The 16,087-nt window shown below is 39.5% G+C and overlaps 1 protein-coding gene across 5 annotated transcripts in view; it reads left to right on the top strand.

The window, feature by feature from the left end:
- The window catches only part of DLG2 (discs large MAGUK scaffold protein 2), a 4,792,098-nt gene that overhangs the window by 418,583 nt on the left and 4,357,428 nt on the right, over positions 1-16,087 (top strand). For all 5 annotated transcript variants that reach the window (XM_044071159.1, XM_044071154.1, XM_044071155.1 and 2 more), the window contains exon 2: positions 8,150-8,245. In XM_044071159.1, coding sequence (XP_043927094.1) covers positions 8,150-8,245 — 96 coding nt within the window. The remainder of the gene's footprint in view (positions 1-8,149; positions 8,246-16,087) is intronic.

Raw genomic sequence — 16,087 nt, 5'->3', positions numbered from 1 at the left:
AGAGGAAGCATGGTAGTATCTAGAAAAAAAATAGAAATAAAGAAATATGGATAAGATAAGTTCGAAAGAGTAGGTTCAGAGATAAGAAATTTTAGATGAGTAAGTCAACAGTAGATAGGTTGGTCAGTCTGGTTTAGAACAGGGCACATCCAGTGTGTTTTAGGTGGAGTTTAAGCCTATTTTTAAATAGAGTAATTGATGGTCAGTTCAGATGGAAGTTGATTCCATGTTTTACCAATGGAAACAGAAAATAGAGAGTCTCCTGCTCTATTGTTTGATTTGTTGATGTGTATAAGAGATTTTTGTGATGATCTTAGGGATTTAAGGTTTACATAGGGGTGAATAAGATTTGTTAGGATGGGTGTTCTTTCAGGTTGATACAGAATTTTGTGGATGATGGTAAGTTGATTATATTTCAGATGCTGCTGAAGTTCAAGCCATCCAAGGAGCTTAAGATTAATACAGTGATGAGTTCTGTAAGGGCTGCCTGTGGCAAATCTGGCTATGTTATTAAATGAGTTTTCAAGTTTTTTAAGGTTATTTTTTGACAGATTGGTAAATATGGGTGAAGCATAAAGAAGGGTGGACATAAGGTGAGTGTGGGCAATGGTAATTCTAGTTGCAGGAGTAAGGAAAGATTTGATCCTAAAGAGAGCCTATTTTTTATTTGTAGTTTTCAGAATGTTGTTGATATGGGCCTCAAAGTTTAGGTTATTATCTATGGTGATACCTAGCAGTTTGGTAGTTTGATCTTGGGTTATTAGTGTGATGATAGAGAAGTCTATAGGTGGAGATTTACTGGTAGGTGTGAAAAGGAGAAGTTTGGGGTTTAGTAAGAGGCAGCGTTTTGTAAACCATAGTTCTACAGAGTTAAATGTGTCTTGAGATAGGGAGTGAAGATGAGATACAGATGATGCAGTGCATATTAGTGTAGAGTCATCTGCGTATTGGATGCATGTGGCTTGTGGAATTACTTGGTGTAGATCATTAATGAATATGGAGAACAGAAGAGGGCCCAGTATGGAGCCTTGAGGAACTCCAATGTTAACTGGTAGTTGAGTAGAGAGAGTGTTTTTCCATAGCACTGCTTGATGTCTGTTATTTAAGTAGGAATGGAATACACACACTTCCAAGGCTGTAACCTCAGGACACGATGACAACACGCCATGCCACAACAGCTACCCAACCAACTCCCAGACTACCTCCATCTCACCACATCTATATTCTCTATGCTTTCCTCCCTTTCTTTTTTCCTTAAAACTTAAAAACTCTGGCCAACCTGGCCAACATATGAAACATGACCACGACACAGCCCAGCATGGCCCAGCCATGAGGCAACGTTGCAAATCCCACAATTAAAACTAAAGCACTCCACCAACAGCCTCCGATACCCAAAGGGGATCACAGCCATGAATGAGAGGGTGAAAGGAGGAAAAAAAAACTAACAAGATGAGTTAAAATAAAATTATCAGTACCATCATGCCACCTATACTATACCCAAGGGCCTTACTGTTCTCTGAATGCCTACAAGTCTTCTTGGATATACAACTTGTCACAGCAATTCACACCACAATCTGACCCCTTACCTAGTTACACTCACACAAAACCAGTTAAGCCCCTCCTTGCACTTACCTCATTTCCTCACAACCCTCCTACCTCATTTGTTCTGTTCCACAGGATCTTCATAAATATTTTTCCAAAATGCATCTATTTGTCCTTTTTTGGTGATGTTTCAATTTATTTTGCCTTGTTTCCTAATTCTTTGTAAAAAAATTTGGCACCATTAATAAATTGCTTATTGTGTACTTTTCCTTTGTATTTATCTGCATATCTTCTATTTTTTCTGCCTGTCCTGATATTTTAGTTTATTATTTGTGATAGTGCATGATAGATCCTGATCTGTTCTGATACAGTGTATTGCTTTTATCACATATATCTTTCTGTGTATTTTGTTGATCTGTTGCTTCTTCTGTACTATTCTAACAGTGACACTTCTTGTCTTAATTGCTTTATAGTTTTCTCTATTTGAGGCTTGCATGATGGTGTTTGGTTTCTCCCCTTCCTTTCCCTTACTTCCCTGTGTTTTTGTGGTAAGACTTTATATCTGTTATTAATTAGCTGCAAAGTAATCTATCCCATTTACTTCTGTTACATTACGTGGGTTTTATTGACTTTCTATAGTCTATTTATTTCATTGATCTTAATATGTCTGTCCATCTCTATTAAATCAAGCAACTCTTCTCTTAAATAATTTTCTTCAAAACAAAGGGCACATTATTAGTTCTCCATTTCCTGTGGGTATTCTACAGAAAGTTCCAGAGCATCTTCCTCTGCCACATTCTTTTCAGTTTCATCCTGTGTCATCCTTTGCTCTTTCATGTGGGAACTCACTGGCCTAGTTGAGTTGTCACAGTTTCCTGTTTCTTCTCTTGTTGTGCAACTCCAAATGAACTTTTTTTCTGGTTTCCTACTGGAAGACTCCACAATATCTTCATAGGGCAACCGATCAGATGATTCCCGCTCCACTGGTTTCTTCTTAATTTGGAGATCCATTGCTCTATCCTGCTGTGGTGTTATCACAGTTAGATTTTCTACACTAAATACTTCACTTTGCAGGTAATCCATAACCTCAATTTCTATTTCTTCTCCATTACTAATTCTCTTTTCTACTTTTCCTCTTTGTTTTCTTTATTTTTGTGTTGTAAATTTCCCATATCCTGATTCCTTTGCTTGTATTTTTCTTGAAATATCTTTGGTGATGCTTTTTTTTGTATTGATTACTTTTGCTTTCTCCTTTGCATAAACATTTTACCATATTAAATAACTTTTTCTTTTCCATGTCCATATTTCTTCTTCAGATTTCTCTTGCTCCTCCTATTTCTCCTTACTTGGGAGACTCGTTCCATTGTGAGTGTTGTGCTGTGATATAACCTGTGTTAGACTTTCTACACTAAATCCTTTACTTTGCAGGTATTCCATAACTTCAGCTTCTGTTTTTTACATTCTACTTTACTAATCTGTTTTACATTGCGTCTTTGTGATCTTATTTTTGCATTGTGAAATTTTATACTATAATATACATTTTAAAATATAGATATAGACATAAATATATATATATATATATATATATATATATATATATATATATATATATATATATATATATATATATATATATATATATATATATATATATGTATATATATATATATATATATATATATATATATATATATATATATATATATATTTGCTATCACAAGGTTGAAGCCCACAATCCTGAAATGCATAATCCTAGTCAGATGATGCCGAAGACCAAAATGCTAAAAAAAAATTTAAACTTCTGGATTCCCCCCCACCTTTGCAAGGCACACGTTAGAATTTGTTCTTGGGTTTAAACTAGCAGGGATATTCAGTATACTAGATTTTTACACATTGCTGTCTTTTAACATTGTGGTCTTTCAATATTATGATCTCAGGATTATGGGTTTCAGGATTGTGGGCTTCAGCCTTGTGATAATAAACTATGTATGCATATGTATATATACATATATATCAACACACACAGACACATGCATGCATACGCACACACAAGCATATGTCAAGCTAAAGAAATGCACCAGCACCGAAAAGGAAATAATTGATGCCAGCATATCAAAAAACAGCATTTCAAAAAGAAAGCAAATATTAAGGATCACAAAACCCCCACCTCATAACTTGTATGAAAGTTGCATTGCAGTGGCAGGGTTAATGGCAAGGACAGGGTTAGCGTTAGCAGGTATTAGTAAGGTAGACAGTAGGGCTTCTCACAATCCATCTATTTCTTGGTTGGATGTCCGTGTTTTTTGTTGCTTTCTTCCTGTCTTTCCTAAATCTTCGTTGCTTACCCACCAGCTGCTTTCCTCCACATGTGATTTAACCCCCATCACTTATTCTCTTTTCTTTTTCTGCAATTGAGGCTTCTTTAGCTTTCCTCTGATGTCCTCATTTTTCATCTGTCCCACAATATGCATCTTTTAACATGTCTCAGGCACTGCATTTCTATTATCTCAAATTTCCTCAGCTACTTTGCCTTTACTGCCCATGTTTCTATGCCATACAGTAGTACCGGTTGCACCATTGTTTTGTACACTTTACTTTTCAGCTTCTTTGGCATTTATCTGTCACACATTAACCTTGACATTCTGTGCCCCTTTGCTGCAGCCTCTCTCATTCTAGCTTTGACCTCCTTATTCAGACATTCTTTCTCCTCAACCACCCCTCTCAGATGCGTTAAGTTGATAGGCTGTTCCACTATCTTTCCTTCTATATCGGTTTTGTAGTCTGCTTTCCACCATGTGCTACCATGACCACTGTTTTGCCTGTGCTCAGTTTCATCCCATGTGCCTTCAGTTTTGCATTGCAATCACTTAGCATTTGCTGAAGTTCCTGTTCAGCATCTACTTGTACTTCTAGATTCCCTCTATACAGCAGCTTTGATCTGTCACCTATGACCTGTTTACCAGTGTTGTACATCAACATTGTTAAAAGAAGTGTGATCAGGTCTGAACTCCGATGCATGTCTGCTCCAGCTGAGAGACCCCACATGTTGTAAAAGTTAAAATGATAACACTAAGAATATCCTACCAATACCAGATTACTAGATAATCCACATGTAGTCATTCAGCTTTTTTTTTCTTTTAACAGCTGAGTGAAGAGATATAATAAGTAAATTGAATTCAGCTTATTACTTGCACATAATTAAATGAAAAACTATAAAAAAATAAAAAGTTGCAGTGTTGCAAACATGAATATCAAGCTACAGATGAATGCCTTGTGAGTGCAGTAAACACAAATAAAAAATAAATAAACCTACATGGACAAAGTCAAGGATGATATGCAGAGTGGGTTTAGAGCACCACTCAAAGAAGAGAAAGTTGCAAGGTGACAGGAAACCACAGTACTCAAACCTACATGTTTAGAGGAGGAACATGAAAACTTCAAAGATTTGGGCAACAATGAACAATCATCAGGTACCTGAGTTGTCAGAGGCATCAACATTGATGCGCAGTGACCACCGATTTAGGAGTTCAGGAGGAACAACCATCAACAATAAGCAATAAACTTGAGTTTGGATGAAGAGGGGATGACCCTGCATAACAACCACTGAACATGATTTTGGGAAGTGGGATGGGGTGACAATGGATCACAAGCACTAAACATGCTTTTAGGAGGTGGGGTGACAATGATTAACAAGCACCGAACATGATTCTGGGAGGTGGGATTGGGTGACAATGGATAGCAAGCACTAAACATGCTTTTAGGAGGTGGGGCGGGGTGACAATGAACAGCAGACACTGAACATAGTTTTGGGAGGTGGGATGGGGACCACAACACAGGCCAGCATGGCCCAAGCAATCAATGAACATGATTTTGGGAGGCGGGATGTTATGACAACTGATAGCAAGCAGTGAACATGATTGTAGGAGGTGGAATGGATGACAATGAATAGCAGACACTGAACATGATTTTGGGAGGTGGGATGGGGTGATAACAACAAGCAATGAACATGACTTAGGGAGGTGGAATGGGGTGACAATGGATAGCAAGAAATGAACATGGTTTTGGTACCTGGGATGGGGAAACAATGGATAGCAGGCACTGAACATTATTTAGGGAGGTGGAATGGGGTGGCAATGGATAGTAAGCACTGAACATGGGGATAGGTTGCATGACTTACACAACAAAGAAATGAATGAGGGTTGGGTCTGGGTAACAAGCACTGAATTGAATTTGAAAGGTGTAGGGTGTAAGGTGGCTGGAGTAGTTATTCATGAAGTAAGGTCCTATGTCTAGCATTTTGCTATGCAAGTGTGAAAATTTAGAGGATTATTAAAGTTACAGTGAAACTTTCACCAAATTGAAAATCATCTTACAGCTTTGGTACTATGTAACATTTTTGTAAACATTTTTAGTTCACTCATGACATGAGCTTGTGTTTCTTTTTAAAATGGCATTGTGCAATTTCATATAAAAAAGATGATCACACATTCGATATACAAAATATTATTCCTGCTCCTGAATCACAGTTTAGAACAGAAATGTGCAATGGTAGAGAATCTTTCATATGTTGAGTTATCACAGATGAAATTTTACAAGCCTGGTGTAAGAATATTGAACTTTATTCAAGTGACAATTAGAAAAGTAGTTCACTTATTCTTGTATGTAATTCCTCTGTATTACTGTATTAACCTTTTATATTTGTAACCTGTGTTATTGCCATATATATTGTTTATATTCTGTATTTTTTTCTGGGGCTTTTTCCCCCAGGACCCCACTGAAAATGGACACCAGCTGTCCAGTTGGACCATCCTGGTAAACAAATGTTAAATAAATAAATAAATTTTAAGGCAGATGCTCTTAATAGGTACTAATAAATGTATGTGGACATTTCATTTGTATGCACTGTTGGACTATTTGGAAATAATGAACATGCTCAATAACTAGAGTAAATTGAATTAAAGTGAGCAGTTAAAACTGTGTGACAAACTGAAATATTATGAAACACAATATTTAGAAAAATGTGCAACACTACAGAATATTTCTATGCAAACATAGAATAACTGGTAGCACAGATTCCATAGGTATCTTGTAATGTAGTGCTTAAATGATAAATGACTCCCACTACATTAACTCACATCATATATAACATTCATGACAGATATTGTTGCAGTTTAATATTCTGCTAATGCATGTCCCGTGCTGTAAGTTATGCTGGAATGGAGGAATGACCATTTTTCTAAACATGGGTATTTTACATGTGGGTCTGTATGTTGTGTTTTTTATCATGGCACAGCTAGAAATGCTCTGCTGCAGACAGACACGGAGTCATACCTAAAGACATGCATGTCACTACCATGGATGTACATGAAGAGATACTGAATTTTGTGATCACTTCTGTACTGCACATATTACTACTGTTCTGTATCATGGGATTTATTAGGAAGGGCTAATCTGCAGTTGCACACCTATGACTTAGGAAAGACATCTTTGTGCATACATAGAGAGGAACAAATGTACACACAGCCTGCCGCCCCCAGAAAACACACACACACACACACGCACGCACACACACACACACACACACACACACACACACACACACACACACACACACACACACACACACACACACACACACACACACACACACACACACACACACACACACACACACACACACACACACACACACACTAAGAGATATTGCATGTGTTTTCCACCATCGATAACCAAATTGCACAGCAGCAGAAAATACCTCACAATGAAAATATTTAACTAGATGTAAATTCACAGGTAACCTCATTCAACAACCGTTAATATTTTAACAAATCCTTATACACATATTCACCTGTTGTGAAGCCTATGATTGTACATATTTAGTACAGGTCTTTAGATGGTTTCATAGTACTACAAAAATGCACAACTATTCCAAGAAGGTAAACTAAGATATACTGCAGACCTTTTGAAACTGCAGGCATAGATTATGCACTACTGTGACAATAAGACCAAAAAGGTGATTCATCAAAATGATGGATAGCTAGATACACAAACATACATGCATAATTATACATGACAGGCAAGATTAAGTGGCCACACTGCCAACCCTACATCCTGACTTGATTTGGCATCTACCTGTAAATTAAGGTGGATATTCTATACAGATCACTTAAGAAAGGCAGGGGATATTGCAATAATACTGGTAACACTGGGAATGTCCACCAACAAAACAACTAAAACCAAGGGTCTATTCCTCTCATGACTGTTCTCTGAGGTTAACCTCTTTGGACTACCTTTGGAGAGGTGAGGTTGGTCTTAGTCAGGACATGTCATGTAAATATCTTTGGTACTCCATTTCTCAACAGCTGTGATTAACAGTGAGGCATACAAATCAACATATTCCCTACAGAAATATTAGAAATATCAGCAGGAGACAGTAATGATATATCTATTATGAATAGCATACAGTGACAGATCTTAAGCACAAGGTCCATGTTGTAGTGAGTCAGTATCAGGTAAGTATACCAGACATAACCATAAGCAGCATATGTTATCCATACTCCTGTTTTGTTCCATATATTACTATATGTTCTGTCCTTATCATTCACAGGCTCACCATGGACTATACAGTCCACAGACAGAGTTGGACGGACAGCCAGCCAGGCTCAGCAGTATGCCCAGACACACAGCAGTGGCACACCATGAGGTATGTGGACATTTAATTCAGGTGCAGTGTTGGACTATTTTGAAATGCTGCCTTTTGGACTGTGAGCACATGCAGTTTACCAGGGCAAGACCACATTCTAATGATTTATTAGTAAATGAACCCTGCCATGACTTCAGGTTCACACAGCAATAAACATAATCAGTTCACAAGCTGGGCATGTTACACTTAACTGGAAATGCAGTAGACCAGACTGTGTGTGTGTGTGTGTGTGTGTGTGTGTGTGTGTGTGTGTGTGTGTGTGTGTGTGTGTGTGTGTGCACATATCACATTTAAGATTAGGAGCAGTGACAATGACCAATGAAAAGGCATATACCAACATTCTTGTAGTGTGTATTGTAATGTCCCAACTATGGGAAGCACACTTGGCTACAATTGCTCCAAGCCTGTGACAGAATACATGTTAGGTGCTGTTCATGGCATTTCTATTAACAGTGATGATACAGATAGCTGTACAGATAGTATAGATAGCATACATGGGATTCCTTTGTACTGATTGCTGTGTGTTTTTACTGGGGTGATGCAATATCAAAGATGCTGACCCACGGATGTGTGTTTGCATACTCAGGTTCTGCTTTATTAGTTGTTGCAGGATGAAGCAATAAATGTAAAGGTCTAGAAGGTCAGATTACTTAACCACATAGGTCATGTATTGGTCTCATACAGTATGAACCACATGTTGATACAGAGATTAGCAGGCCACATCTCCTAGCCATGTCTAATATTTTACGGAAGAAGAATGATTTGTTTATTTGTTTGTTTCATTTGATAACTGGTTAAACATACTGAAGATAACTGCTTTTTTCAGGGGTGTTGGAGAGCACAGGCTAGTTATTGCTTTTTTTAGACTTGTACAGTTAGCAAGTATCAATTCAGGGAGATATGTCTCCTGAAAAACAGCTGATTTGGCATAATAGTGTGTTGCTCTGACTAGTGCACAGGGTCTTGGGTTCAAGTCATGCCGAGATTGGCATAATAGTTAAGGTGTCTACCTTTCAGATGCAAGGTGCAGGGTTGGAATCTCACATGGGGCAATTAGCTAGGCTTAAAATGTCCCAAAAGGACAGTTAGCCTAGTACTAACTTATGAACATATTATGAAAGTCTGTCATATGCACCACATACCACCATTGACAGTGCAGAACATGTCTATCAGATGTGTATAAAACACAGCTGAGCAGAGGCACAGAGCTCAGGGATGGATTTTAGTTGAGGGGCGTGGCATGTAGATGTGTCCTGTGTGAGTAGTAACTCATTACAGAGCGTTTAACGGCAGTCCTTGCATCGATGTACATGATTATCTAACACTAGGCTCACCCAGACTCTGCTATAGTTTGCTGTGAGGGAAAGGTTAGTTTGCTTTTTATTTGTTGTATTTTGTATTACTTTATTGCCTTTTTCTATTTTTGTATACTGTGATTTGTTTTCTTTACACTGCGTTTTATTGTATTCTGCTTTTAACTGCATATTAAAACTTGAAAAGAGACCACAGCCCTGTCTCTTGTGAGTCAGACAGAAATTAAAACAGGTCAATTGAGTAGTCACACATAAGTTGGAAGAGGTCAGTTAAGGTTAATCATCTGTGAACTGAGGGGGTGGACCTAGGAACTAAACCTTCTATTTAAGGGGTACAATAAAACATTTCAGACCTTTACTGAAAATGCTCACCCCAGACTCTGCTACAGTTTGCTGTGTGGGAAAGGTTAGTTTGCTTTTTATTTGTTGTATTTTGCATTACTTTATTGCCTTTTACTATTTGTATACTGTGACTTGTTTTCTTTACACTGTGTTTTACTTGTATTCTGCTTTAAACTGCATATTAAAACTTGAAAAGTGACCATAGCTCTGTCTCGTATGAGTCAGACAGAATTTTTTCTCATCCTCCCACCCAGTTACTGTTGTGTTCTTAAACACCACTGTCTTTCTAGTTGCCTCTCCTTATGTTAATTTGACCATATATCTAATTTCCTCTATACTTTTGCTGGCTGGTATTACTAAGCACAAAATCATTTTGTGAAATCACTCCCCTTCAATTATTTAAATTTATTGGCCATCCTACTGTTTTCCATAGTACCAGAATACAAAAGTGACTACCCCCTTTCAATCTATCTTGCTTTTTTAAAAAGTAACTCTCCACTAAAACGTAACCTTTTAGACAGGTAAACTTAAGTTATGTACTTTCATATCTAACTGCTTAGTGCACACTGCAGTGTTTATGATAAACCATTTTTTTTCCTCTTACCTTTAAGCATCTATTGCAAGACCACCAGTTATTGGAGAGGCCACATTCTGTTTCTCAGTAGTCATCTTGGGAGTAGTGCTTCTGTTTTCTCTTGGTGAGAGAAGAAATGCAGTTATATTATTTCCTGGAGACTGCTGATCACCAGAAAGCTTAATAACTGCTTTATAGGTGATGGCTTGGAATCTGTGCTCATATTCTGATCCTGATAGTAGGAGCAGAGTGCATTGATTCCTGACTCTTTCTGGTTGGAGAGTGAGTGTCTATGCTTAATGTACCTGATTGGTTTGGTTGCTTTTTGAGGCATCTACCAGAAAAAAGCTACAAGCCTGCAGACCCTTGCATCATCTAGGACAAGACTGTGGATCATAAAACAGGCTGCGGCCTGCTTCTCTTCTTGGTATTGGTGCTAACATTTTGCTTCTGGTGAGAGAAGAAACAAAGGAGTATTGTATCCCACCAGAGTGAAGCTGTGCTGAGACCAGCATTAGTAGTAGCCAGGCAGTAGCCACTCATGCAACTCCCCTCTTTTCATCATTCTTGAAAAGCTAATTCTTTATTTTTCAGTAAGTACTGCTTGATTTATTCCTAACTTCAGAATATATGCTTAAATACTTCATCCTTAAATTTCCAGGGTCTGCATATTAGTTTCCCTGCAAGTGTTTGGCAGTGCTCTGTACAGACTCAGACACCTTGAGTGACATTTTTTCCTGTAAAAGGAATATATAAGGAAACAGCTCCAGTACTTAGTAATAATGACCATCCCTCCTGGCATGGCTAAAGGTAATTTCCCTGTGCTTTCTCCTATTAACCTGGTGAACTTGGGCATTCTGTAGCAACTGCCTCATATACACAGACAACCCTCTTCTCTTACCTCCCAACACTCAGACTTGTGAGAGACGCAATTATATAGCCAAATTGGAAGCCTTGCACTTTCAAGCCAATACTGGAATAGCTGGTCATGAGGAGAAGGTCAACACCTGCACCACACCACATGTAACACATAGCCCTCCAGAACACCCACCATCACAGCTTTCACATAAAAACACAAACCACACACCCACCTTCAAGGAGGCTCTCAGTAGAAATCTACCCAAACAGCAGAGACCTCCAAGGCAGAAATGCCCTTTATCACCACAACACAGCACAAATCAAAAAACACATAGCTCACCTACACAGTGTGCCCCTCAACCTATGCCCCTAAGGCAAAACAGCTTGCCCAACACACTAATCATAGGTGACTTGATAGTGAGGCACACTGATGTCCCACTCCCTAGGCTGACTAAGGAGAATGTAACAGTCAGCTGTCTATCAGGTGGCAGAATCCGACACATAACACATGCACTCGGGTCACTCCACAACAAGTACAAGTATGACTCTGTCACTGTCCATGTGGGTGTAAATTACCTGAGATGCACCTTCCTCAACTGCATGAAAAGACTCACGGAGGAGCTCTCAGATTATGTGGCCCAGGCAGGTATGACCCTAGCCCTGAGCAGCATCCTACTGCTGTCCAGAATGATACTGCAGTACAAGCAGAAAATGATTTACTTCAACAATTGGCTAAGTTTCTGGTGTCATTCTAAAGGGATCCAGTATCTGTCTGCTTGGGATGAGATAATTGACAGACCTCAATGCTTTGCCAGAGATGGCCTGCATCTGTCACCCCTGGGTTTCCAAATACTGGCTAAGGCTCTTGCCACCCCTATAGTGCCTTTTTCAGGTGATATTCCAAAGACCAAATTACCACCATAGCATCTAAAATAAATGCAATCTGAGGGCCATGCTGCTCAGTGCTAGAACTCTAAATCTCAAGATGCACTTGCTTGAAGCACTTCTCAAAATGGAGAACATTGACATTTGTGCTGTAACGGAGACCTGGTTTAAAGCAGCAGAAAGCACCCCCACAATGCCAGGATATAACTAAATCCACACCTTTTGTCTCCAGACCATGGACCGAAGCAACAAAGGCAGTGGTGTCTACCTATTCATAAAGGATATGCACACCTCCAGACTAGTAGCCTAGCATTACACATCTGAGATACTTCAAGTGCAACTAATATTGGGTAAGATGGTGACTCAAGTCGTAGCCTGCTATAGGCCCCATCACTCTTACTCCATGCTCCTAAGCACCCTGGAAAATATTAGGGTCCAACCCAACACAATCATACAAGGTGACTTCAACTAATCCTCCATCAACAGGCAAAACAACTCATGCACCAATACACTGACCCAACGCTTCCTGGAATTCATCAATTCTAGTGCCTTGGACCAGTTAATTCTTACCCCCATTAGAGGAAGCAACATCCTTGAGCTGGTTATTACTAACATGGGATACCATTGCCATACACCAAGTCAATTACTCCCTGGTTAGATCCAACCACAAACTAATCACCATGGAAATCCACATCTCACCCACACCCCCTGCAAAGGTAAACACCATGAAAAACTTCACCAAAGCTGACTTTGGCACTTAAAAACAGAGGCAGCTAAATTCACGGCACCCATGTTAATGGAAAAAAAGGAAGCCAATCTGGTGGTCGCCTGCCATTAATAAACTCTACAACAGAAGGAAGAAACTGTTGCAGAAAAGGTGAAGTCCCAAGACTGGAAAAATTCCCTTATTAGCCTCAACAAAAAGTTGAGATCCCTCATCAAAATTTCTAAAGCCAGCTATGAAGGCAGAATTGCAGTAGCCACTAAAAACAACCACAAAGCCTTCTATATTTATATCAAGAATCTCCATGGCAATACCCAGGTTTGCTCTGAGTTACTGCACAATGGTACCTACTATACTGAGGCAACAGATATTGCCAAAATTACTGGCTGACAGATTCAGTGCCAACATTACCCCTCTCTCCCCCCTAAAGGACCAATCACAATACCCAAGGAATGCCAGGCACCCAGCATTACTGCAGCACAGGTTAAAGCTGCATTTTCCAAGGCCAAGAATACAGCTTCCATGGGACCTGACAATATGCCTGGATGTGTTCTACATGAACTACAAAGTAAACTGGCACCACATCTGTGTGCTATGTTCAATCACATCCTCACCTCAGGCTTTGTCCCTACCGAATGGTGCAATGCTGCAGTTATCCCTCTCCATAAAGGGGGCATGACTACAGACCCTGGGAATTATCAACCCATTAGCCTGAGGAGTCTGATATGTAAGGCTATGAAGCGCATCATCATGGACCTAATTAACAAGGATATAGGAAATCTATCAAGGATGTTGCTTCCTCTAATGGGGGCAATTCCACCCAATTTGGTTTTGTGAAAGGTAAATCATGCCTGCTCAACCTGGTTGACCTCTTAAAGTCAGTCACCAGAGCTGTGGATGAGGGCAAGGCAGTTTATACAGCCTACCTTGATCTGGCCAAGGCATTAACCACTAGGGGGTTTTTGATAAATTCACCAAGCTGGGCACCAACCCCTATATCACTTGGTGGGTTGTAAATTGTCTCACAGATAGAACCCACAGTGTGAAAGTAGCAGATTCCAAGTCAGACTGCCGACCAGTCACAAGTGGAGTTGCACAGGGATCGGTCCTGGGTCCTCTCCTGTTTGGCATCTACTTCTCAGAAGTCTAGGCCAACACGGAGGGACTCTGTCTGACCAGGTTTGCAGATGACTGCAAGCTGGTAGCCATGATTAACTCCCCAAGTGATGTAGACATCCTACAGAAAGGCCTCACTGAGACCAATGACTGGTGTTGAAACAATGGCCTTAAACTTAATGCCAAAAAATGCATAGTCATCCCCTTTGGGAAAAACTCAGTTCCCACTAATTACCACATTGATGAAAGCCCACTGAACACTGAAGGTATTATAAGAGATCTTGGGACACAGGTTGACAGCAACCTCTCCTTCGACCACCACATTGCTACTGTGGTCAGAAAGTCCTTTTATGTGGCACATCTCATTATCAAGGGTTTTGCATCCAGGAAGAATGAGGCCATCATCTCTCACTACTCATTCCTCATTATGCCAATCATTGAGTATAATTCCCACTTTGGCATTTACCTCATTAGACACATGCAACAGCTGGAAAGGCCACAAAAGTACTTCACAAAGAGGATCCTAGGTCTTAAACACATGTCCTACACAGACAGACTAAAAAAACTCTGGCTATTCTTGGTCTCATATCATCTAATAATTGGCGATCTTTGCTTGACTTACAAAGCCATGTCTGACCCAGCTCTGTTAGAAATGCTACAGTGAATGAAATTCAAATTCATCCATACCACATACTCCAGAGACCTCAACCTCATTACCACAATCAACAGAACATGCTAGATGGTCAGGTTCATAACCCAGTGACTGCCCATGCTCTGGAATAGATTTTCCATACATGTCAAGCAGAGCACCTCACTGGCCCTCTTTAAGAGAAATCTTGATGAGTGGATGGGAAATAGAAAGTTCACCATGGGGATCACTGCAGTGGTTCTACTTGATAGAGACACTGGGAACTAATGAAGGGTGGCACAATGCCAGGGCACTTCTATGGGCTAGGCTTGTAAACGCTCCAGAGCCATTAGCCTAGTACACACCTATAAACCTATGAACTACTTCCTGTACAGTAGTTAGCTGGGAATCAAGCACACACCACACTCTGTTAGATTAACTATGACCCTTTGATTAACATATACCATGTCTCTCTAGACAGCACAGCTACATGATTAACAAGCCCTTCTTCCGATTCCATGTGTGATTGGGAGGCATACAAATTACAGTCTGCTAGATGATTTGGGATATTTTGTTTAACATTTAGCATATCTTGCCATACATCACTGACTACAATAACATCTACACACAAAAACCTTTGCTGGAGTTGTGACATAATAATACTTATTTCTAGTTTCAGTAACTTTTTTCCTACACATGTCTGGAACGCTTCAGCTTTATTGCTTATTAGGCAATTCATATTGACCAGCAACCAGCAGAGACAAGGGCTCTTGTAGTTGAAATGGTGCTGATATTCACCCTATGTCACATGTACTGATATATTACTGTTACTACTCATTCTGTAACACATGTACTGATACAATGCTGTTAATACTCATTCTGTGTCACATGTACTGATACACTGCTGTTACTACTCATTCTGTATCACATGCCCTGATATACTGCTGTTACTACTCACTCTGTGTCACATGTACTGATACACTGCTGTTACTACTCATTCTGTGTCACATGTCCTGATATACTGCTGTTACTACTCATTCTGTAACACATGTACTGATACACTGCTGTTACTACTCATTCTGTGTCACATGTACTGATACACTGCTGTTGCTACTCATTCTGTAACACATGCACTGAAACACTGCTGTTACTACTCATTCTGTGTCACATGTGCTGATACACTTTTGTTACTACTCATTCTGTGTCACGTACTGATACACTGCTGTTATTACTCATTATGTGTCACATGTACTGATACACTGCTGTTACTACTCATTCTGTATCACATGCCCTGATATACTGCTGTTACTACTCATTCTGTAACACATGTACTGATACACTGCTGTTACTACTCATTCTGTAACACATGTACTGATACACTGCTGTTACTACTCATTCTGTG

Source organism: Protopterus annectens, chromosome 5.part0, assembly GCF_019279795.1.
Source record: "Protopterus annectens isolate FY-2018-M chromosome 5.part0, PAN1.0, whole genome shotgun sequence".
In the NCBI taxonomy this organism is placed as follows: domain Eukaryota; kingdom Metazoa; phylum Chordata; order Ceratodontiformes; family Protopteridae; genus Protopterus; species Protopterus annectens.
This window is presented reverse-complemented; position numbering and strand designations above follow the sequence as displayed.